At 47.3% G+C, this 24,616-nt stretch overlaps 2 protein-coding genes across 2 annotated transcripts; one reads left to right on the top strand and one right to left on the bottom strand.

The window, feature by feature from the left end:
* Nucleotides 1-450: 450 nt before the first annotated feature.
* LOC128730182 (ATP-dependent DNA helicase Q1-like) lies at nt 451-2,588 on the top strand. Its single transcript, XM_053823214.1, has 3 exons — nt 451-1,099; nt 1,159-1,858; nt 1,925-2,588. The coding sequence occupies exons 1-3, from the start codon at nt 451-453 to the stop codon at nt 2,586-2,588; spliced, it is 2,013 nt and encodes a 670-aa protein (XP_053679189.1).
* Nucleotides 2,589-2,630: 42 nt separating this feature from the next.
* LOC128720502 (uncharacterized) lies at nt 2,631-3,825 on the bottom strand. The gene is made up of 2 exons (XM_053814176.1): nt 2,965-3,825; nt 2,631-2,815 (listed from the first exon to the last, which is right to left on the bottom strand). The coding sequence occupies exons 1-2, from the start codon at nt 3,758-3,760 to the stop codon at nt 2,631-2,633; spliced, it is 981 nt and encodes a 326-aa protein (XP_053670151.1). The 5' UTR covers nt 3,761-3,825.
* Between the last annotated feature and the right edge of the window lie 20,791 nt (nt 3,826-24,616).

The raw sequence follows: 24,616 nt of genomic DNA, 5'->3' as shown, positions 1-24,616 counted from the left end.
TGTTTACATACCGATATTGACAATTTATTCAACATTTTCGCTTGACAGTTTTATTTAAAAACTTTTGTTAATATTATTGTAAACATGTTTAAACTTTTGTAGTGCATTGTGAGCACAATAATGCGTTCTGTAACCCAAATTATCCTTATAAATGATCATCATATCATAAATCATTTGCTCAAAAAAGTTACTGGAAGACCACATGTTATTTAGAACAGCTCAAAAACGCGCATTGCGAAAACGTCAAATAGTAAACAAGAAAAAACCTGCTTGCTACGCGTGCTAATCGTAAAAATTCTGTGAGTGAATAATGCGATAAAATAACTGAAGAGTCATAGGATATCAAAGTTATAGTATACCAAGGAATACCCAATGTTAGAATCTTCAATGTTCTATCTCGACACATCGTCGGAAACTGCGGCAGAAAAAACATGTTCTGGAGAGTTCGGAATGGATAATCAATTGAGCACATTAAACGACGAAGAATTATCTGCTCATAATTTACAAATCACGCAAAAACTGGAAGTAATCGAAAGCAAGTTAAGCCGATTGAAATCGCAAAAAGCACAGCTCATTCAACTGAGAGAATCCATTCAGAGCATACTTCATCAGCGCAAGACTAACAAGTTAGAGAAGCGAGATTGGGATAGTGAAACCTTTTCATGGTCCACCAAAGCCCGAAATATAATGCTCCTGGTGTTTTCTCTTAAGCATTACCGTCAGATGCAACTACGAACCATCAACGCCCTGATGGATGGCAATGATGTGTTGCTACTAGCTCCTACTGGCAGCGGAAAAAGCCTGTGTTTTCAACTACCAGCGCTCTTAAGCGATGGCATTACGGTTGTCATCTCTCCGCTGATTTCGCTTATGGAAGATCAAGTTTGGTCCTTGGACAAAGTAAAGGTAAAGGCTCAGCTAATGTGTAGTACCACCGATAAGAATACTGTATCGCGTATATACAAAGAACTAAGCGATAAGGATAAAGCGATCCTGAAGCTGCTCTATGTTACACCGGAAAGACTATCAAAGAGCAAACGATTTATGACGGCTTTACAAAAGTGTTACAATAATGGTAAATTGGATCGAATAGCAATCGGTGAGTTTGAGTATGTGGCGTATTGTTACGAATCTCTGACCAAAGGTTTTGCTTTGCAGATGAAGTACATTGCTGTTCTCAATGGGGACACGATTTTCGACCTGACTATAAGTTTCTAGGAGTACTGAAGGAAATGTTTCCCAAGACTCCGTTGCTTGGGGTAACGGCCACTGCCACTACCAAGGTCATAACCGACGTGCAAAATATGCTCAACATACCGGAGTCATTGTTGTTCGTAGCCTCGTTTAATCGTCCTAACCTGTATTACCACGTACTGGACAAGCCGACGAACAAGCAAGCACAATACGATTTGTTATCGAATCTTCTGCTTACACGTTTTCGCAAACAGTGTGGTATTATTTACACTTACTCAATGAAGGATGCGGTGGACATAAGCAGTGAGTTAACAGAACGTGGTTTGTTGGTTGCACCGTACCACGCAAACCTCGAACAAGCTGATCGTACAAAAATTCACCAGCTTTGGCACAACAACGAGGTGCAGGCAGTAGTAGCGACGATTGCTTTCGGAATGGGTATTAACAAAGGGAACGTCCGGTTTGTCATACACCACACTTTGAGCAAGAGCATGGAAAACTTTTACCAAGAAAGTGGTCGGGCCGGGCGTGATGGCGAGCGGGCGGAATGTATTTTACTGTTCAATTTTTCCGATATATTTCGCATTTCTACGATGACTTTTTCTGAGCATATGGGACTTAAAAATGCGTATGCTTTGGTTGAATACTGTATATCTACCAACGAGTAAGCGAAGTGCTCGATCCATTCTGCATAAATGCGATTTCAACTAATTGAAATTACTCGTTTTAGATGCCGAAGGAAACTCATCTCGCAATACTTCTCAGAAGTATGGGGGAAGGAAGACTGCAACAATATGTGCGACCGATGTGCAAACAGAGAAATCACACATCCAATGATGGACATAGCACCATACTTGCAGCAATTGTACAGCATCATTGAGCAGGCCGGTCAAACTAAACTCACCGGATTGAAACTAGTGGACGCATGGTTTCACAAAGGTCCGGTTTATCTTCGGCTCTCCAAACCGGCACCATTGATTGATCGTGTTACAGCCGAGCAGATCGTTGCCTATTTCATTATAAATGATTACCTAAAGGAGTCGTTCGTGTATACACCGTATGCGACGCTGAGTTACATCGATAAAGGTCGCGCTCGTATTGAAGGAGATTCTCTCAAGATTCAATTTGGAAAACATTTCGCGCTTCATGACGAAGCCTCTACTTCGAAAAGTCACTTGAGAACGGCTAATCAAACGAACAAACGAACATTTGACACATCTACGTTAGCTAGAAAAGAAACCATAAACGGAAGTAAACGAGTGAAGAAAAGCAGCACGTTAAATTCCAAAACCACCAGTAGGAGCTCCAATCGCTCTCAGACAAAATCCAGTGATGAAGAGGACGTATTGGTTTTACAGAATAATGTCGATGTAATTGAAATAGATGAAGATTAATCTCTTTTATTTAAGTAGATCTGTTGTCAATTTAGTAGTGTTTTACATCGCAAGGTAAGGTGGTTTGAAATTGAGTGCATTTCTGTAGTGACCCGAGCTTCTCATGGCCAACTGCCGATGTCGTCGCATAGCTTCATTGATTTCTTGCGGGGTAATGGGCTTCACTCCATCCAATCCTCGTCCCTGTGTTACCTCTGGGCAGGCGTGTAACATATTGTAGGATTTTCCTGCAAAAACCACATATTTTCATTTTTTCTGTTATAACACACATCAAACGATACTATACTACCGATGGGCGAAACAACACGATTCTTCTACACCAAACCGAAAAGTGATAGCACCTAATACGTAACTATGTTAAAACGCTTCAACCTACCTGAAGAAGTAACTCGACTGTACGGATCGACAATTCTGTTAGAGGAATTCAGTCTGATCAAGATACAAAAATCTACCAGCACGGCGATGGTTTCGTGAGCTAAGTAGGACAACGTGAGCAGGCAGCTTGGTGTAATGTTAACATCCTCCGGTATGTTCAACCACATACGCATCCTACTTTTCATCACTTCCGTGTTGCGATGCATGAAAGAAGATCGCCGCGCTGAGTTGTACTCTTCATACTGTCTTCCGGTCAGTATCTGTGAAATCCGGTCGGCCCGGAATAACCGGCGCATCTTCTCCTCATCATACTTCTCCGGTACCTCCCGGTCGGAGTCGTCGTCTGAAGTTTCAGAACATGCACCGAGGTTGAGATGGGAGTAGCGCCCGCCGCAGATATCTTTTAGGCGTTTTTTCATTAGCGCCATATCGCGGAAGTACTTTTGCAACCGTGCTACCCGTACCTGGTTCTTGCGCATAATGTACTCGAAGTCACGCCGAGATAAGGTGGGAGAGTTTGGTCGCGACATAGCGTGGTCTATCGCTTCCTGCATGATTCCACGCAGCTGCTGCAAAACAATTTTTTCCACCAAGATCACCGATTCACGCAGCGGTTTCTCGCAGTCACCGTATCCGCGCATGATTTGGGAAATTTCGTTAAAGAAAACGGGTTTGTATTCTCCGCTATCGCAAGAGCTGCTTGTACTTGTTGGCGGAGTTCCGGGGTTGGGATGAATTGCAACGTTCACTGTGGGACGATTAGTTTTTTTTGTGGAAGTATCACGTAAGTTCGCCATTGTCGAATAAAGCCTTTAGAACAAAGCAAAATAGGCGTATCCTTAAAGAATCTTGCAGAACGAATATTTAGATTGAATTTAGCCTAAAATTTTTCAAAAAACAAGTGTTATGAGATTGAAGCTAAAGTAATAGATATCTGAATAAACTGTGAAATTGAAGTGTGACAATTCCTACCTTCAAAGCCACTTCTTTTAACTACTAACTGCACGTTTATAACTCACTTATCTTAACAATATTTTTACACGGTTGCAAACATCACGCCGGGTTTAATCGTGGCCCAAGTTAGAATAAACCCAATCAATTGCAAGCGTGTAAAATTATAAGTTGTAATTACTTGCAAGATGACAACAAACGACTGGACCTAAACAATAACACACATTTTGACATCAAACGTCAATACCGAGGTATGGCTGCGTACGTTCTAGTTGCGTGGAAAAATCTCATACACGTGCTGTTTTCAAACAATTGTAATTACCTAAATAGAAAATTCTAATCTACCATTTATTTCGTTTTGTCCACTGTAAAAATAATTAGCACCGCAAAGAAACATGGCTGGCACGCAATTGAAATTCTCGTTACTTTAAACTTAACCTATTACCACCCCACGTAATAACATAGCTGTAAACTTACAAACCTTTTTTTCGAATGAACATCAAACACACCGTAGAAAATGTTTCAGATCGCCAACTGACGAAAAACTGATCTCTTATACCTATTTCTGCCATCTCCATTAGACTATAATTCGCTTCACAGCTTTCTTACCCAATTGGATTAATTTTTAATTAACCATTTTCAAACGGTTCATCATCGGCGATCATTAGACTCTCGCCGGGGCCATCACTGATAATGCACATGCAGTGTTGTATTTGAATTGCTAAATTATTTGTCTTCCCACGACACCGCACCAGGACTGGTTACTACCAGAATCCACTGTTGAGTGTTTGAAGAAGAGAGATAATAAGCTAGAGAGTGGTGATGTTGAGGTACTTTTTTCTCTCTTGGTTTAACAGAATATGGCAAAATGTAGCAGGAGAAGAAATAAGCCTTCAGCTTGTTGAATTCTGAATCATAACTTACAGTGCAATGGAAAATCTTGGCTTTCAGTATCTTATCGTCACTCGCTTTGTTGTAATCCCGTCTACAGGCACGATGGCTTTCAAAACCATCGAGTTACATCGAGTTCATTTCTGATCCTATCCAACCATTCCTCGCAATACAGCTGGACATATAGTAACGCTCTCAGCCTGGCCAGTAGGCAGTAATCATCGTTATTGCACCAATTATGAGCTCCAGTGGGTTTCGGATACCGGTTCGGTCGGTTTGGTGCGGGCAATCAAATTTATGCCCACTGCTTCCATGCACACTTATGCGCCCGGTTGCGCTCGAATGAGCTTTTTTATGTTGGTACCGCATAAAGATGACTCTTTTAACGCGCTGTTGTGTTTTTGTCAAGTATTTTTTTCGCATACACATGCATTTTTGCTGAAGGGACTGCAAGTGAAAGGGTCAGTTTCAGGCTCCTGGCACGATTGACCGCACCGAAGGACGACGGGAGATTACGAACGTGGGTAATTATGCCAATTTTAAAATTGATCAGTTTGCGATTCCCTTGTTTTTTTCATCATATTGGGATGTACCGACAAAACGGGGCAGATAAAGCCATCGATAGATATTTGCTCATTTGTGTATTGCATCGCCAATGTGGGGTATTGGGAGCATAGTGGATCGTTTTTGGTAATTTTTGTAAACATGTCGATTTTCCTACACATATTATATTCATGACGGTATCAGAACCACCACACAAGAGAACCATAAAAGGAGGAAAACACTCACGGCAATCTCTCATATACAACTGTTTGTATTTTCGATTCCGGTGCCGGTTGTTAATGGTGCACAATTTATAAGCATTTCTAATTAATGGGCAACTGGGAAATGGCGATGGGCGACGGGTGATTGTCCTTCCGCCTGCCAGCATTACGACCATTTTGCCGGCCCAGCCATTCGCTAATGTGTGTAATGATGCGATTTATTCATGCACTTAAATTCAGAACCTCGAGCATGGAGCCAAAAATATACCACGTGTCATTGGATTAAAATGCAAGCGTGTGATTCTAATTATGAACGACGGACGGTGACGGGGAGAATCAATGGGCAGACGTGCTGACACGTGGTCAGGCCCCCATGCTGGCGGGATATCGCATTTAAACTGCATTCTTCAACTGGACGCTAAATCAAAACGTTGTATACCAACAAAATCACACCTGATGTGCGAAAGGCAGCGAAAGCAAATTAGATACAGGATTAAAGGGTTTTACGCAACAACAAAAAACCCATAGCGTGACTGTGTTATAGAGTTCACAGTGCCATGATTTCACTACACAATAACGTGTCTTTTCTGCTATTGAATCACAAAAATCTGAATTGATCGCTCTCAGCGAGAAACCGCGAATGTTAATTGATTTCTATTCCACCGTTGCCACATACTCTTCCATGAACGGTGAGGTTATCCTCTCACCGAGTAGAGAATTTTTTAGTGTCCTTTTTCGACGCGCCGATTATTTGGTGACATATCTAGAAAATCAAAATCGACACACTCCGCCATTGGAGCGATGAGAAAGGCGTGATTTTTAGATTGATCCATGCGATTGAAATCGAGCTCTCGTTGGTAAGGCCCCTATTGAGTGACGGTTTGCGTCCAAGCCGTCATGTTTTCGGAGATTAATTGAATGATTGATGGTGCTAGTTTTGAGGAAAAATGGAAAATTCCGCAGCCATCCTGAAGACTAGACGGGTGATCCCGAATGGCAGTGAGGTAGAAACAAAAATAGGATAGCTTCTTCACGATCCGCATCGGTGAATTTCCTTACAGGAACGAGCAAACAAGCTCTAATAATCGCTCAATTTGAGGCTAGTAACTGGAAAAGTGAGCCAAATAAAAACTGGCTCCAGGAAAAGGGAAAAATCACACATTGCACCGTCTACACAGCACGTTTGATCGGCTGCAGCATATCTTGCGCATCGCTAGTAAACCAATCACTATAATTCCATCCACGACATGCTCAAATTCTCCACAAGGCGCTCCCACGGGAGCGTCACGGGGAGAATGAAAATTGTATATCAACTTTCGTACTGCCTCACTGGGAAGAAAATTTATCCCAAAAAGCAGGAAGTCACAAAAAATCAAGCCCTCTGCTGAAGCTGCCTTTCGACCGGCAGTCGACTAAATCTCGTCCCCATGCTCATTTTCGGGCATTCCGGAGCATCCCGGAATCGGAACCGACAAGCTGCCTAGCTTCTAGCGGGCTTGCATAAGTGAAACTGACGTTTTAAATTCGATAAACCTGTCCGGTTCCTGTGCTCCTCCAAGGGAGCAGGAAGTCGTCAACCGACTGGGAGTCGAAGTTGCAGACGTAGAATAATAAAAATAAACCCCCGAAAATCTCTCCCCGGCCTTAGGTAACGTGGCCTGGACCTGGAGTGAGGTGCATTCTGTGCAAGACGTGTCCTCCTCACGCTGGTGCAACGAAAGGACCACCGGCAACACATGAGTTGACTTTGGGTTGGATACGGGGCGAACAGTGCGCAGCATTAAAGAATGAGAATTCCTAAACGAACAATTTCCCTGCGAATTTGGGTTGGAAGCAAAAACACACCCTGATCTGTGGCCGACTGCATCCGATATCCTGAGAGGGATTCCGGCCTCACTAGACACCGGGAACTGAGCGGAGAGTTGGATTAAGTACTGTCACCGACGTCCCGTCACCATACCCCGGAGCACCCCGGTGGAGCTGAGACAGAAGCGGTCACGGAAACGGGCGGTTGGTCATCGAGAATGGGCAAATTGTTTTCCACACTACCAAACCCCCACAGGTTCCGCCACCGGTTGACACTTTCGACACACGATTTAGCGCACCGGAACTGCACCGACCTCGGGTCCGCAAGGAGTCAATTCGTTAGGCGATTTGCCGGTTGTGGAAGCGTTTTTTTTCTCCCTGTCCCGAGCGGGAGCCTTGTTTCGATTTCACTCAGTTGGTATTTTTGTCCTTGTATTTTTTTTTATTCTTGCTCCATTTCGAGGAAAATACTTTGTCTTCAGCACGTGCGCTTCGGGAGGATGCAAATGGAGCACGCAAATTGGGTGCACCGAGCAGCACCGAGGGACTGTTTCGGTTTTGCATAAACATTCCATTGGGTCGGCTCTCGGCCGGAAGGACTAACAAGCACTAAAGGGACGAGTCGAACTCGTTTGAATAGTAACGGCCCTCGCGTCCAAACGTCAAACCGTGCAGCCTCATTAAAGGAGTTTGCGAAACGAGCACGAACTATTGTTAGACCAACCTCACCAGGGATGCAGGACATCCGAGCGCCCCCGCATTTTGGAGCACGGTCAACCACAAGCGCATTATCGAAATTGTCGTCGATCATAGCTCTCCCGAGCTCCACAAACTCCCGAAACCAGACCGGCTTTAAAAGCTGGTCCTCCGTGCGTCCTGAGTTTTTCATTTCATCCCTCGAGCGGAGCATAATTTTTAAATCAACTTCGCGCTCTCCCGACAACCTACCGGAGCCCATCATGGCCAGGATGGCTTCAATTTTAATCACGATATGAGTTGATATGCTGTCCGATGTTTGTCATTCGTCACGGTTCGCCTACCGCGCAGGACACTCTGCCACTTCCACGGGCAACACCTCCAACTCCATGAACGGCCTAGTGTTTGGTCCGGTTCAAAAAATCTGAATAATCGAGTAGCTTTGTGCAGGGCTGAGCGCGGAGACCGCGGCTGTCAATTCCGATGCACGTTGACGTTGACAAATATTTCCATTGGGCAAACATTGGGACTTCGGAGATCCTGCGAGCGAATGTCCTGTGAAAGCGGCAGAGGAGCGCTGGAATGTTTGTTTCTCTCTGTCTTCCCATCTCTCTGTTTTGCTGCACATTGGCGAAGGTATGAACGCACGCTGTGAGATGTGCATTTTTTCCGCGATGTTGAAATGGAAATTCCAACGCCGGCTGGCTGTGGGAGTGTCAACAAGTTATTGGAAAGCTTAAAAAAACACATATAGAATACGCTAGATTTGAATTTGATGGATGGAAGCATTTCAAGGGCTAAAAATTCACCGGCATTCACAAGGCCAAAACCAGCACGTCGATAACATTATTTCAATGACCGTCGACGGATGGCCAGTTGCGGGGTGGCTGCCATCTCACAAGGACCAAGCCACCGAATTGTTCCCTAGGGTAGCTAAGTGGACATCTGTTTTACAGTTCCACCAGCAGGTGTTACTGGACACCACACTGTTGTGGACGCTTGTGTCAACAGGTGCAATCAGCATTGAGGCGAAATCCTTGCTGACCACAATTTATAGCCATTTGGCGTGATGATCGTCCCAGACGGCCACTGAAGCTCGTCAACAGATTATGCGAATTTAATTAGCGTAATCCACACTGTCTGGCCCGGTTGGGTGTGCTGGTCGATGTTTCACTCAAATGTGTGCATTCAAAGCTTGAAAAGTTCGAGATATGAAATCTTCATCTTTTTGTATAAGTAACTATTGCGTAACTCGCGACAGCAGACTTGAAATGACTCGCCTGACACCATACAAAGAACGGAAAATCAAGAGAAGCATCCGTCCTCGCCATTTCATTACAGGCATTGAAGCAAAAAGAAATGCTACATTCACCCGCACACATCCCGCATACGCGCACAAGTTTCTGAAAGGTTAGTAACTGAAAGCATTGGATGGAAAATGCTTATTGCAAAAGTTTGACACTTTCTAGCGGTGCCACAACCTTCCACGGCCAAGACGAGCGGCGAGCTCGGTAATGTGGGAACATCAACACGACACCCGCCATTTATGGGACGGTTGTGATTGTTTCCCTTCGAGGGTAGCATCACGGGAAACCGGAAAGGCGCCCACACCCACATACGAGGTCCAGGGACAACGTTTTTCACCATTTTTCACGCAACGATAATAACGCTAATGTGCAGTCGGTTCGCACCGGCTCCACCGATACTTAACAGCATTTTCACATAAAACTTATATTACCCCCGGGATTACATGCATAATGTTTAAAATGTTTCATTTGCACCCATGGGGAGCGAGAGGTAACGAAGGGAAAACAAAACGTACCAGCAAGAGACGAAAAACGTAAACGAAAAGCCTCCGTTCCGAGGCGCATTTGCCGTGTTCATTGCTCGCCCTAAACGACGACCAGTAAGCCTTTGGGGAGTTGCACGATTGCACGTGGGAATTCCGGAGTGGCCCGGAGGTGGATGCAAAACCGAAAAAAATGTCCTTACACCTCGCAGGGTCGCTGACAGGGATTGGTTTTTATCGCGACTGAAACCGGTCTCACGTTGTCAAGGGAAGCGTGAGATCGTAGCAGGCGGCTCAGCTTTATAGGAAAATCTTAGCTATTAGGCTGAATCTCGGCATCGCACAAGATATGACAATGCGGCGGTCTTCATAAAAATGGAATGGATGTGAGCGATTTTGTAAGGTAATAATAAAATTTAGCAGCATGAGCCCTCAAGAACGCTAGCCATTTTCATTGCATAACGCCGGTGCTCCTTTTTCATCGCGTGGAGCCCGTTCGTTCGTTCGTTGCAAAATGTCAAGTGAAATACCAAAGTTCGTCAAGTGCAGTCGAGCTCCCGCCAGGAAGCGGCGCGGTTCCGGTTCCGCCAAAGAGCGGGGGCAGAAATCAATTTTTGCTCATTTACGATCGGCAGTTCCAGCGCTTCCTCGACAGATCCTCAAAACGGGCCTCGAGCGGTTTCGGGCGAGATAGTCCCAGGGGGTTGGCAGATAATGGTGGTCCAAAAATTGCATCACAGCCCCCAGGAATGATGCACCGGGTGCATGGCGCGTGTTTCGCCGAGGACGAAGGCCTTCCGGCCGTCGGTCGAGTTGATCTTCTGGCGCCTGATGCTGATGCAGTCATGTTCGCCCGAATTTCTCCTCCGGGGAGCATTATAATCAGCACGTTCCCCGGCCAGGCGACGGAGAACACGGAAATGCACCGATCTTTCGCCCTGCCGGAGGTGCAGCATCTTCCTGGCTCGTGGGGGACGAACCAGGTCGGGTGTCGCAGGGGTGCGCTTTCATCTCTTCATTATCGTCATTACACCGTCGTTGAACGCCCCCAAGGAGGTCAGCGAATGGGAGTTCTTTCCGAGCGGGAAACACGGGCACCCGAACAGGGCCCGGGTTGGCAAAATGGTGGTCCCGAGAACCGCGACCGTGCCTCGGAAGCGCCTCGGTACGTGTTTGTGTATGTGTGGGTGTGTGTGTATGGGTCGGACGAAGCTTCTCGTGCCAACGCAGATCCGGAGCTCTGTATCGCAATTTTGCAGTGTTCGCTTATTTCGGGGAGGCTCTGAATCGGCGCTGCGGGGCCAGAAAGGATACCAGAGTCGGGAAATTGCTTTAACGTTCTTCGGGTCACCCAGACCGACGTTTTCTTGCAAGTTGTCGCCGGTGAATGGGGGCCGTTCCTTTCGTGTCATCCTTTCAGCGTCATACAACCGGCAATTGCTCTTCTTTCGGTCGGGCTTTTTCCTTCCCATCTCGCGTTCGTGGAGTACGGTTCCCGTGACGGGGGTCGTCCTTCCCCAAGGTATTGAGCTCTTAATCAGCCCGCAAACCAGTTCCTGTGCGGTCCTGCCTCTGGCTGTCATGTTCTTGCCGCGTGCGACATTATCCGGAAGCGTGGCAAACAACGGGGTTCGCTTTCAAGGAGCTGTTTCACGTCGCGCTGACTCCACGCAGTCGTGGAAGGAGACAACGAGTGCTACTACAGCTTTTAAAGTTCACCGGCGGACTGAAGTCACCGGAGCGTATCAAGTAGGACAGGCGGCAGTAACGGCACCTCATAAATGGCGATGTGAAAAACGAGTTTTCACTTTCCACCCGTGCGAAAGCGAGGAACGTTCCGGGAGTGCGGTTGGTGAAGACGCCTCGCAGGTACACAGGTAGCCGACGTGTGGGCATGAACCGGAAGTACAGCAGGAAAAGGGAATTAGCTTGTCGTGTGTGCGTGATCTTGCTAATTAGCAGCGCGAAGACTCGTACCAGGTGTGTAAGAACAGCAGGACTACCGGAAGGAGAGCGAGAGAGAGAGAGAGAGAGTCACGTGATTCGGCCATGTTCCTTCGAGTGACACGTTGTGCCGGTAGTCATGTCTTAAGGACGTACGGAAAATGTTCACTCGATCATGACATTAATATGCGACGCGAGAACGCATCGCAACTAAACCGCAACGATGGTGAATGATTTCGGCACGGATGCTAGGGTATGTAGATGAAAACTGCTCGTCCTTTCATACTATCGCTCACTCACCTATGCGGCCCTTTAAAACAATGAACAAATGGTGTATAGTTTCTAGACAACCGTTTATGTTAGTTAGAAGGTAACTTTACAGCCATCTCAAACGAGAATATTAATATACTAATTCTTCTTTCCAATTCTTTTTCCAGCGTACATCAATGTAGTAACTAAGGCAAAACATGAGTATAAAGAGTTGCCTTGCTCCGGAACCTTTTCGCACTGTTTTTCTTTAACTCAACTAACAACGTTTTGAGATGGTTATTTTCCTTTCCATCGTACGCCCTTGAGCTGAGAGAATATTTAATTAAGGGCTGAATAAAATGTATGTGGAACTATTTTATTACCACGCACCATTTCCCAGCTACCGTTTGTTCTTCCTATCCGAAAGATGTTCGTGTGTTTCTCTCCTGAATAAACATGCACCCATTACCATTAGAAGTGCAATAGGCAAAGAAATGGCCGCTGCAATTTGGTAGGTTTTCTTTTCCTTCCTCGCGTGGAAGAACCTATATCCTTTTTATTGGCCGCACCATTTCTCGCCACTCGCGGATTTAGCGGATCAGCGGCCGTACGATGCAGCTGGCGTACGTACGATGTGAAAACATTACGCACAAGTGCACACACCATCCGTCGCGAACTAGAACTGAACCCAGCACCGACGGAAAGCGTTCCGGCGAACCGAAGCATCTCCCTGCTGAAGGATAAAATCCTTTTAAGCTGCACCGGCTGGCCCTGAAATTGCGCAAACCACACCGGGTGGTTTTGGGTGGAAAAGAAAAATTGCAAACCCACCGAGGACGACGACGACTAGGACGATGAGGACGCCAACGTTCAGCCGTTCTGGCGCTCAAGGATGGATGGCACAGGCTGGCTGACCGGAATCCTCAAAAGTGTCAAAAGCATTCCCGGTGCCACCTTACCCTTCGGTGGTCCCAGTCCCTGTCTCCGGGGTAATGGTGATCTTACCTTTGTAAGAGGATTAACGCATTTTAGTCCGGAAGCAAATTTAGCACCTTCTCCCCGCGCACCGAAAAGGCAATTGCTGGCTCCGAGAAAACCGTGGCAGCTGCGGCGGACTGGAAATGTGTATGTGTGTCTTAGCGTGTGTATGTGTGGGCGTCTGCCGGCGATGAGAAAAACCACACGTCTAACCCGGTTTTCGGTCACATCCCTGGAGATAGAAGAGGGGCATTTTTTTCTCCCGCTTCTCCACACTCGCTGCGATGAAACCGTAGGCTTTTTGTTTCCTCGCCGAAGGATGTTCTTTTTGCTCCACGGCGAAAGGTGTGAGGCTGGTTGTTTTCGCAAGTGGGGGTTTCCGCGTCACCGCCACCGGAAGGATAGTGCAAAATGGATTTAAATCGCACCGAGGCTCATCCCGGGCTTTTATCACCCTCTTTATTTTTTCATGGTTTTTTTATTCGTTTTGCTTTCGTTCAAATGGAGGAGAGAGCGTACAAAGAGAGCCCCCGGGAAGTGATACTACAACCTATTATTAGCGTTCATCGCTCGGTAAGCGAGGGGTCATCGTGTGGGGCTGACGCTCAACGTTAAAAAGGATCAAGCAATTTCAACCCTAAGCACCCCGCTGATAGTAAGTTAACCGGGTGCTTGGGTGAAATTGTTTATTCAGCCCAGAAGTATGCAAGTACAAGTGACACCATCTGCCAAACAGCGGCTGCTTGGATGGATTGAAATTTCTACTGTAGCTGTGGCTGAAAAGCCTTTAGCGAAAGCGCATGAAGAGTGTGTGGGGATGCTTCGTGTGTGTTTCATTGGATGCATTTCTTGAACACCTTTACTGTCAGAGTTTGATTAAATATTTGCAGGCATATTTTCAACACTCCGGGATGCATCTTTCATGATTTATTTGTGCCCACGCATGTACCCCCTTGGTGGGAAAAATATCAATGAACGGCGTGGAAAAAAGGGCGCCCGATCAAACAGAGTGCATTCTGGGGAAGTATATTTTTTTCTGTGCGGGATACTTCACATTCTTTAAACGTAATAAACGCCAGTATTGGAAACCAAAGTGCACATGGCCTGGAGCACAAAAAACGAATGAAAAAAAGTGGCACGTTTGGCTATGTGTGAGAGCAGAAAAGATTGCTTGAGTTAACAAAAAGAAAGACCCAGGTTGGTAAAACTCCATGCCAGTTCTGGAGAAAATGGCTGATATTCCATGTTTGCACTTCCACTGGTGAGCAGCTAGCTGGCCAGTTTCTGCCTGCCCGCTAGCGCCACCGCTGAGGATCTTTACTCACGGATATTGCCCATTCATGGTGTTCCTGTCCCCTGCAAACTACCGGGAAGCGAGTACAACCGAGTCGGGGCCAATCGTACCATTGCGCACGCTACCACGTGTGCTTTCGTTGCGTAGCTGCGCTGTGGAACAAGAGCAGTCCTTTTTACGTATGCCAACTTACCTTCTCTCTCGTTCTTCGTGAGCCGAGATCGTTGTCCATAATACGGCTCCCACAATACGCTGGCACGCGAGGTGCAACGGACGATTCCATAGCCGGCCGGCTGCTGAAGAAAATCTCCCTGGCGCGGCGAGTAAGCACGGCGAAAGAAAGCAAAAGAGCGGCCCTTCTGGAAGTGTGGGAGAAAAAAAATATGCTCGAAAGAAGCATAAAACACTCCAACGGCCGGTGAGAGGCGACCGCAACCAACACACTGACCCGCTCCCGGGCAGTAAAGAGGCCCCTTGGAAGGGTCGGGAGGGAATGCGTTTATGAGCGAATTCCTTTGTCTATTTGGGTTTAGCCAGGTTAGCCATCGACGTGCTCCCGTGCGCATCAAGGGCTTGGTAAAGGACCTTCGCTAACGGAATGTAGTTGGGGGTTTTCCTCGCTCCATCGTGGTTTTTTTTTGCTAAATCCTACTCCCCATTCCGAGACGCTGCCTGAAGCGGTTGAGCGGCGAGAGCTGAAAGAGCGTTACGTTTTTGTGGGCTAGGTTATGGCCACACGTGAGTGGAAACTGTTATTTGGCGAGCGTACCGTGTGCAGCTTTATGCGCGATCGTGATGAACTGCTGGGGGAGGCATTTTTCATCCCTGGGAAACTGGCAAACTCCAAAAATGCAAACACAAACTAGCAAAGCTGGTCGACGTGGTGAGTTTGGCTGGTTACGTGCTGCGTGGTAAATCAAGGAGTTCATTTGGATAGGGTTAGACCAACAGGCGAGTTTTTTGATGAAAATTTGAATAAAAGCGCATACTTTACTGGCCACGAGCCGTGTGCGTGTTTTTCCATGCGGCTACTGTTAATGAACTTTTACGGGTGCGAGGATTGTGTGGGCTGCCAGAAAAACAGAACCAACCGCCAGGACAACAATCGCTTGTCGTACAACGACTCATTAGAGCCGATCCATTTTCCATTTTCTTTCCCATTGAAGGTCATTGCGTCGGCGGGCCTAAGAAGTCGGAGCAACGAAAGAAGTGTCCACTTTACCGGCTTGCGTCCTCAACTGAAGTGGACATTAAAACTCGCCCGGTGTGGTACGACCTTGCCCGCTCTTTAAAGCTGGTTGAGTTTCAAAAAGCCCGCTCAGTGTTGAGACGATATACTTTACGGCACCTCTTTTGTTCGGTGGCATGTGCAACACGACACGAAGCCGATAAAGAAAACTTTTGCCACCATCACCCTGCCATGCAATGTCGAACGGTGCTATTGATCCCAACGATTTAGAGAGGGTGAGGGCCATTTTGCGTCCATTACTAACCGTAGCAAATGAAAACTGAATGTGTCCCCAATGTGTTCCAGCGAGTGACAACCACTAGCCTGACACTGTCATGAGTTGCCACCGCAGGACCCTTTTGAAATGGATGTTGGTAAAGTTTTGGGCAATAAAAAAATATGAATCAACATCAAACAAAACTACACTCGTTCCATAAATCCTCAAACAACCGTCAGCAAAAGACATCACCAGCGGGAACATAAAAATCATCGTGTGCTTTTTTGGTCTTGGTTGGGAGAGGTTTAATTTTAATTTGACATTAATTGACTGGTTTTACTAGCCGTGGCAAAGTTTGCTCCAAACATTCAGAATAAGCACCCCTTTCGCAGGCATATTTAATCGCCCTCCCACGGAGTGATTCGGTGCGCTTCACCACGCCAACGGAGCAAAAATGATACAGCTAATGTAACAATATGACAGCACCAGAGCTTTTCCGCGTGGCGCTGACGAAGAAACGGACGTGCAAGCATAAACAAACGACCGCTTAGTACACGACTAAAGCTACATTTTAATGAAACTAAACTGGAGTCATATTCCTCTCGGAATCGGAACGCGGTGCAGCAAGAGAAACGTCCGAAAAAACACCCCAAGCTACTGGTTGTGAAAGTGCACTCGGGGATGCAACAAAAAAAAAGCCACCAGGGAATGAGTGCAGCCCCCGTTCAACGCTACCGCGTACAACGAAGAGAAATGCAAAAAAAAAGATTCACTTCCTGTGCGGTTTCTTTTGTTTTGGCGCAACTGTTCTCACCTCTCCGGGCGATTCCGACTTTATGTTTTCCTGGACGCTGTACGGAAGCTTATTTTCCGCGCTTTCGAACCAGCGTGGATGTGAAAGGAGACCGATCCATAGCGTGGCTGGAGGAAAGATGAAACAAACACAAGAACACCGGGAAGAGAGATGAAAATAATACTTAATCGTCGGATAATATCCACCAGCGCAACGCCGGCAGAGCAAAGGCAATTTTCCCAACCCCTAGTGCGCGTACGGTTACCGAGACACTGGTGCAGCTGATGACACGACACAGGATGGTGGTCAAAGGCAATCTTACCCGTTGGCCGGGTAAGTGACCGGGTGTCGTCGATGGGAGAATGAGGATGCCTCCCGGGTATGCTTCGGTGCTGTTGCTGGGCGCTTTCTGATCGCCCTCGGGCAGGCACTACTAATAGCAGTGTCGCTCGCGTACTTGCGATAAGCCTTTTCCCGCGTGGTAGCCAATTCCAGTGATTAGCCGAGGGAGGACATGAACCGAGGGATCGAGCAAACCGGAAATGCAAACAAGCATGCATGCAGTCACGCTCACGCTGTCCGGTGGATCCCCTCGGTGGAGCTAGTTGGAGGACCGAAAACTCCCGAATTGGTCGTAAAATTTTATTATTATGAAGATGCACCGTGAACTGTTTCGTTCGCCTTCGAGCTGCAGTTTGAATTTAATCGATTTTCGCCCGGTAGCTTTCCTTTCTGGGAAAGGTGGATGGTAGCACTTTCCTAAGCCCGGTTGGAGGCGGGACCTGGAAACCCCAGCAACTTCGGTTGAATCGCGGTTACGATGGTAATTTGGAGCTCAGCCCAAGCGCTGGAAAGGCTGAAACTGAGCAGCACTAATGAAAACGAAACCACCCCCGAAAGCGCCATTCTTCCAAGCCGCCCGCCATAAAGCATTTATTTTCGCATTAATTTCCCCGAAATGTAGCCTCGCCGCACGGTTTTGGGTCCTTGCGCAGGTGTTTGGCTGAATTGCTTTGAGTGACGATAGACCATAAACCATTTATCAGTTGGGCCGGTTTTGCATTCGTTTCTGTGGCGTCTTTCGCCGGGCATCAGCTCCGACACCTCGTGGGCCAATTAAATCATCGTTTTCATTACCGCACGAGGCAGTCCACCGGTTCGCTTCATTTGCACTCTCGCGGCGAGAAGGATGAAGTGCCGAATGGAAAGCGAACTACCGCCAGTGAAAATCTTACCCCGTTTGGAGCACAAAATTGGAGCGTTTTGGAGCACAAAATTGGAGGCCCTGTTGAGTGATTTCTGGACATAATTAATGGCACATTGGCATACGATTGCGATCTCGATTGCGAGCAGCCGGCTGGGATTTATGGTCCGTTGCACGACACCAACTTGGCGCTGGCTGGCTCACTTGGAACTGGATGGCTCACTTGTTGGAAGTGGACAACCTTGGTCTTTTCGAAGATGGATTACCGGCTATAAAAATAGGATACACGAGTTGAGTACTCGTGGTTGAAATAAATAGTAAACGCAATCGTATTTCTGCCAGAGATTCATGCATTCTTATTTGGATGCCAAAAGAACAGTAAACGAAACATAGTATATGAAACTAACTGAAAACTGTTCGTAGTTAACTCAAGTGGAGTGGATCAGCTACATTGTTAGATACTTTTTTTTTACCACTGACGCATGCTTCATTCAGAAGCATTTTTTTATGAAAAATGATATATAAATAATCTTTTTATTGATTGTTTCTTATTTATAGCGTTATCTAATTCACCTCACACCGGACATTCAATCAGTGTCTTTTGATGGAAACAATTTGCAATGAAATTCCCACAGCATAAAAAAAACCAAGCTCCTGTAACGGATGCCCCCTCGTAAGGAGTAACACCCTGCGGCATATTGGGAAAATAAGATTAATGTTGCTTCGACCACCGTCAACGGTCCGAGCTTAATGGAAGCGATGCAACGGCAGGATAATTTTCATCCCTCAGCTCCCGTGTGGGTCCGTGGACCGGAAAGTAACGGCTCGCTTCCCCTTTTACTCGCACCGGTCAGCGTAACTTGATTACGCATTCCATCAGCCGCTGCCGGAACCGGAGTCATCAGGGGACTTAAAAATTAAAAATTCCCCAACGCATAGCCGGAAGGTAGAAGAATGGATCGCCGGCATGTTTCGCTGCAATAAATCGTCCTTCGTGGGCAGCCCAGCAACAGGACATCGGGGGCGTCATGGCATCGTGATGGATATGTCTCCACCAGAGCGCAACGTCCTGGCCGCCTGACGCACTGGAGACGCTCTGCTCATAAATCATAAAAACCGGAAGTGGTGGCCATTGTCTTAGTGGCAGTATTTAGTGGCCAACAATGGTAAGGCATCGAAAGAAAAGGCATTTTGTGTGAAGTTTTTTTTGTATGTTTTTCTAAGAACGATTTCTCACGACAGATAATCATTCCGCTGGAGGAAAATATCGTTCCACGATATTGTCATCCCTCTCGGGTGAAAACCGAAGTCAATAAAAATCAAAAAACCATCGACCAATAGTCCGGACAGAAAGACCTACCCGAAAGGCTCCAGTGGGATTTACGCTCCTCCCTTGAAGGAATAACGAACGCCTTCCGAAAACCCGGCGCCACCGGGGCCGGAAATGAATGCGATATCCGAAGCGTCGCGTCGTTTTGTCCGACTTTCAAGCCCCGTGATTGATAGTGCCATGCCCGAAAGGGATCGTCATTAGCCAGCCTCGAGGTCTCCCTGAGGGCGGTCGTCCTTTGTCGTCGGCTCGACTACTCGCTCTCAAAACTCGACCCCAAAGAGGGCCGCACCGAGCCGAGAGGTCGTCACACTAGTCATTACATTCCAATCACGCGGCAAATATCCTTACACCAGAACGAATCGTAAATGGCCTGGCGCGGGTCAGGTTCTGTGACGCTGTTAGAGACCCTCTTGTATCGAGCTCTACTCCTCAGTGAGCATTTGAGGGCGATATCCGAGGCCACGGATGTATTAGGCATCTTCAAACGACCCTCGGCGCCCTCATGGAGACGCCTGGTGGCCCATTACGTGTTCGGATTTGGTACGTTTTCCTCAGGACTACCGGGTGTTTTCCCTTGTGGAAGCTTTACGGTGGCCTCATACGCTCCCCGTAATGACGAATGCTTCGTTGTCCTCGTTCACCCGCCCTACTCCTTCACAGCTCTCCTTCCAAGCCTCATCAATGGCTGTTGATGGTTCTTGCTTCAGCAGACAACCGATGCCGTACCGTAGTGTTCTTTGTTTCTCAGTCGGGTGACTTCGTGACGGTCGCTTCTAAGCACCGAAACCTCCGCAAAAGCAAACCACGAACCAACCCAGGAAGGATTTGTGATTTTCGGCATTGCGAACACGCATCACGTTTCTCCCGCACTAAATACGAGAGCTTCTAATTTCTGCAAAGAGGATTTTTACTGTCCAGCCTTGTTGTACGAACACGCCCTGCGTTTCTCTCCCATCATCACCACCATCATCAACAAAGGGCTGTGGCATCTTCCCGATCGGATCCGTTTTGTCTTATCCCTGGTGCTTGTTGTGCCAGTCAAAATGAGGGAGAGAGTGAGCAAGAGAGAGAGAGAGAGAGAGCGAGTCCGGGAGTCACTTTCCAGGAATCACCTATTTAGCCTACTGTGCTTTTCCGGGTTAATTTAACCGAACGATTTAACAGATTCCGCTCCCTTCCAGATCTTCCAGCCCTTTCTGGTGCTTCTACGTGTGTACGTGTGTGTGTGTGTGTCGTATGCATTTGCTTTCCGTGTGCCATCGTCGGGTTTGCGCATTCAGGCCGTGTACTGGTGGAGCGCTCCATTACTCACATGGCACTGGAGCGGGATAATAAAAAGGGGGACCGAATTGTGTTGCACTTCGCCCGACCATCCTCCCACACATCTTGGCACACCATGCAGAAACACATAACTTTGGGACGGGAATTGTTGCTCCCGGAACGAGCCCTTCCGGCATGGAAAGGGCGCTAGTGTAAGCACCCCCTTGCGGTGCTGGTGTGACTCCTTAGGGGCGATTTATTACCCGGCCCCACTGCCCTACCGGGCTCCTTCGCCCACACTAGCGAGGAGAACTCCATCGTTCTTATTGGAATTTAACACGATTTTGGAGCACACCAGAGGTCTGCGAGGGCGAAAACACAAGCAAACCACGGGCCACATGCATTGTTTTAGCTGGCCGGAATGTTGGGGAATTCGTGACCGAAAAGGTAACGGATGGAATTTTTGGGCAGTGAAATTGCATTTAACCGGTGGCATTAAACGGTGCAACCCGAAAAGTGTGGTTATGTGTGTGGATCGTTCGTATGAGAATGGAGTGTATTTTTTATACGCAGCAAGCGTGCAGCTTTAATGGTTTTGGTAATTCACGTTTAAAATGGAATAGAGTAAATTTCTTACAGACTTCACCAAACAAATAGACGTAAATAATTTCAATAAACCTGTGAATACGCTCATGTAATCAATAACTCTTGGCCGCTGAAGGCAACCCAGATCTAGTAGGCGTGCGTCTCCATTCTATTGGCGAACGGAAACCTACTAGACCTGGCTCGGGTTTCAAGGTAACAATTTAAACCTAGGTGTCAACTACCGTCGCGTGACACAAACGAAATCGAAAGTTCAAAGTCTGGGCCAGTCTGTGGTCATGAACTCCATTCTAGTCGCCCCCAGATTAGGCCAAATAGGGGTTGCAATAAGAGAAGAAGCAAAAAAGAAACAAACACACACGACTGTGCGCCCTTTTCCTCGTTTCCACAAAGTCACACTTCACTCGCAGCACCCTTGGGACCTCCGGAAGCACCCACCAGGACCATAATCGTCGTCCTTTCCACCACCCGGAGACGAGGTGTGACCCACGGCGTGACCCTTCGGTTGACGCCCGGTGACGACCGGTGAGATTTGGAGCCATTTATCAACCGGAACCTCTTGAGTACGTGCCCCGAGGCGGTCACGGTTCGGTTGGTTGCCTTCATTTTCGCCGCCAGTCATTCGTATCCATTTGGCCGGAGCGGCACGAGCGCTTTGGGGATCGCGAGGATACTTTTGCGGCAGCCGGTCTTCTCCGGCGAGCTGCCACGGCGTCACCGGGGCGCCTACTTATTTTATCCGGTTGATTTGTCTTAATTTTAACGGCTGCCGAAAATGGGCGGCATAATCAGGTGGTGGGCCATCTCGTGTGCGGTCTGGTGGAAACGAGTCAAAGGCGGAACCTGGGTGGGCATAATTTATCCACTCGTCCGTGGGCCGCGTCGTGCTTCGGTCGGGCGCGTCAACGGTTGATTCCTATCGTTCTTAAAGGGCTCGGTGGCGCGTGAACCTGGGAATTAGTGCTACGTTTCCTTCCTGAGCTAGGTTTAAGTGCACGTTTAATGCCACTCTTTAGCGATATCGCCCGGTCCGATTTGAAGGTGTGGTGAACTTCTCAACCAAATAGCGAGAGCATATAAATTGAATTTATTTCAACAGATTTTACTTCCAATCTACACGATGCTCCTCTAGACCAGACCAGCGATGTTCCTTCCTCAAAACCCCTATGACGTGATGGGTTATTGGAGTAAAAACCATCACTACCACAAGCATTGAACCGCGGAACGTGTGACACATTTATGGTCCCTTCTGGGCACGATGGGCCACAATATTGCCCTTCTTTGCTCTAATCTTGCCGTCGTTCGACTCCTGGACCTCCCACGGTTGATGCCATAACTTGCGCACCTCGGCCCGAGCGGAGGTTATGATTTCATACGATTTTTCACGACATGTGCTTCCGTCTATTGTGTTAGCAAATTTACGTCCCCTTCCGTTGGCTCCATTCCCCCTTCCATTTGGTGCTTTTCAATTTTCAATTCCAACTCGCCGGTGGGGTGAAATACCGTCAGGAACCGTGCTGCCATAACTCGTTCGTCGTTGGGGAAGCTGTTGTGTCATATTTTGCAAACAACGATCGCGATAACGAGAGGACATTGGGGCAGGGTGTGAGAATCACACCCGCTCTCTTCCCCTTCCACTTCCTCCACCCAAGCGCTCGGCAGGAAGAATAATGAATTTATTTTCTTCCCGCAACGATGTTTCCTTCGCGGGAACCGTTGGCACTTCCGATCGTCAGGATAGCCCACCGGAATCGCTGTAGTGGAAGCGGACTAGGGAGCGCGATGAAAGAAATGCAATAAAAGCAGACGGAAGTCAACGTTCTAGACGCTCGCTTGCTCGCACGATGTAACGCTTTGATGGCGCTTTGTTCGGTTTTACGGAAGGGTTTGCTTCGGCTGAAGGTGCATAAAGCAAAGCAAATCTGTTAGCAATTTGATTGACACGGTATTTCCGGCTGAGTGTAAACACGACGAGCGACGATGACTGTGTGCGCTAACATAATTATCGATCTCGATTCACCTCAATTGAACGGATTGCGAAGTTGGATTTAAAAATACATCTCTTATGTTATCGACCCTGTCTCTGCTAATATTCTTCATCGTGTTTAGTTGCCGATAAAATATGCTCACACCATTATGGTTTATTCGTCTGCTTCTCAGTACGCTTACTGGTAGCTTATGCAAGTGTGTTGCCAGCGCTGCTACATCATAAAATCTCATCCAATCTCACGCTCAGGACGCGCTAAGCTTCATTGGGTTCCACCGTCACGTCAGGTACGTTTCGCTGTAATTCACCTTGCATTTAAGGCGCTTCCCATCACCGTCACCATCAGCGTCGTGATGGAAATAGCTTTTCCTCTGTTTCTCCAGTTCACTTGTTTCGTCCCAAGCGCGGTGATTGCGCACAGGGATGCAAATTGCTCGAAGCCGTTATGTTCGTGTAATGCATCAGTTGCGATTGTTAGCGCGGCGCAGTTGATTTTCTTCCCGGAAAGCAAGGATACCAACCATGTTGCAGCTAATTCCGCGACAGAAAGATTAAATGTTTCCTAAAGACGACGAGCTGCTGGATTCGCAGAATCGTTAAGGATTGTTAATGAAGGTACTAGAGTAATGGACTGGATGCAACTAAAATCTTGTGTGACTTGAAGGATCAAAATCAACAACAAAATTGTGAACAAAAAACTTTAAGTTTCACAAATAAAGCATCGCAGACGTACAAAACGAATTGCGTTTGTTACATATGAAGAAGAACCTTCTAGAACCTGAAGTGCGCATACAAGTCATAATGGATGCGTTTTTATTCGGTCATTTTCGATTTAATCCTTGGAATCTTCGTACCGTGCCAAGCTGCCGCCGTGAAGCCGGATTTTTGCGCTTTCCAGCAGAGCAGATATGTCACGGGTGTTCTTCCCTAAAATACGCTCCCGAACAAAGCAGGCGATGAATTTACTCCTGTTCTCGTATACCACGCCGTTCGCTTCGGTGGGGGACACGAAACACCCGACCCGGAAAAGCAATTCCGTGACGGCTGAGCATGCGAAAATAAAGAAAATTCTATTAATTTTATTACCATATAAATGAAATAAAATAAAAATAAAATAGATCGAGCAATCGGGCGGCGGTCCTGGACCCTCGAAGTCGCACACTTTCGGCAATCGAAGCCATCGGATGGTGTTCGACACGATTGTATTATCGGCTCGATAAAAGTTTATGGGGACGCGGTGCCGCCGAAGGTGCCAAGCCCACCCGTCACGGTGAGCCGTGAGGCGGCAAAGCACCAGAAAAAGTGGAAGCAGAGACGCAGAGGAGCAAGATGATCGCCACACCCGGACCCGGGAAAAGGAACTGGAGAACAAAAAATATTGCATCACGCGCGACCACAAATTGGTCTCATCGGTGGCTGCGTGCCATTGCTGTGAGGGAAGTTCTTTCTTCTCGCCTGCGAAATAGCCACTCGATGCAAACTTCTCCTTTTTGTGCGTAAGGATACGCCCCGGGCGGGGTGGCTAGTGAGGCTTGACTATGCGATAATAATAGCGAAAGAGCCGGATAACAGTTCCAAATAAAATCTGAATCAGGTTAGCTTAGTTTTCCCGACGTCATTACATAATGAAATGGATATACCATTTGTGTAATTTGACTCTTCGTAC

This window comes from Anopheles nili, chromosome 2 (genome assembly GCF_943737925.1).
Source record: "Anopheles nili chromosome 2, idAnoNiliSN_F5_01, whole genome shotgun sequence".
Classification (NCBI taxonomy): Eukaryota; Metazoa; Arthropoda; class Insecta; order Diptera; family Culicidae; genus Anopheles; species Anopheles nili.
The sequence above is the reverse complement of the archived record's forward strand: the minus strand, read 5'-3'. Positions and strand labels throughout refer to the sequence as shown.

Bases quoted from the DNA above. Each gene is read 5' to 3' on its own strand.
- LOC128730182 (XM_053823214.1), top strand. From the start codon at position 451: ATGGATAATCAATTGAGCACATTAAACGACGAAGAATTATCTGCTCAT. The intron at 1,100-1,158 runs GTGAGTTTGAGT...TTTGCTTTGCAG, and splicing joins ATTGGATCGAATAGCAATCG to ATGAAGTACATTGCTGTTCT. The intron at 1,859-1,924 runs GTAAGCGAAGTG...TACTCGTTTTAG, and splicing joins TACTGTATATCTACCAACGA to ATGCCGAAGGAAACTCATCT.
- LOC128720502 (XM_053814176.1), bottom strand. From the start codon at position 3,760: ATGGCGAACTTACGTGATACTTCCACAAAAAAAACTAATCGTCCCACA. The intron at 2,816-2,964 runs GTAGGTTGAAGC...TGGTTTTTGCAG, and splicing joins CAGTCGAGTTACTTCTTCAG to GAAAATCCTACAATATGTTA.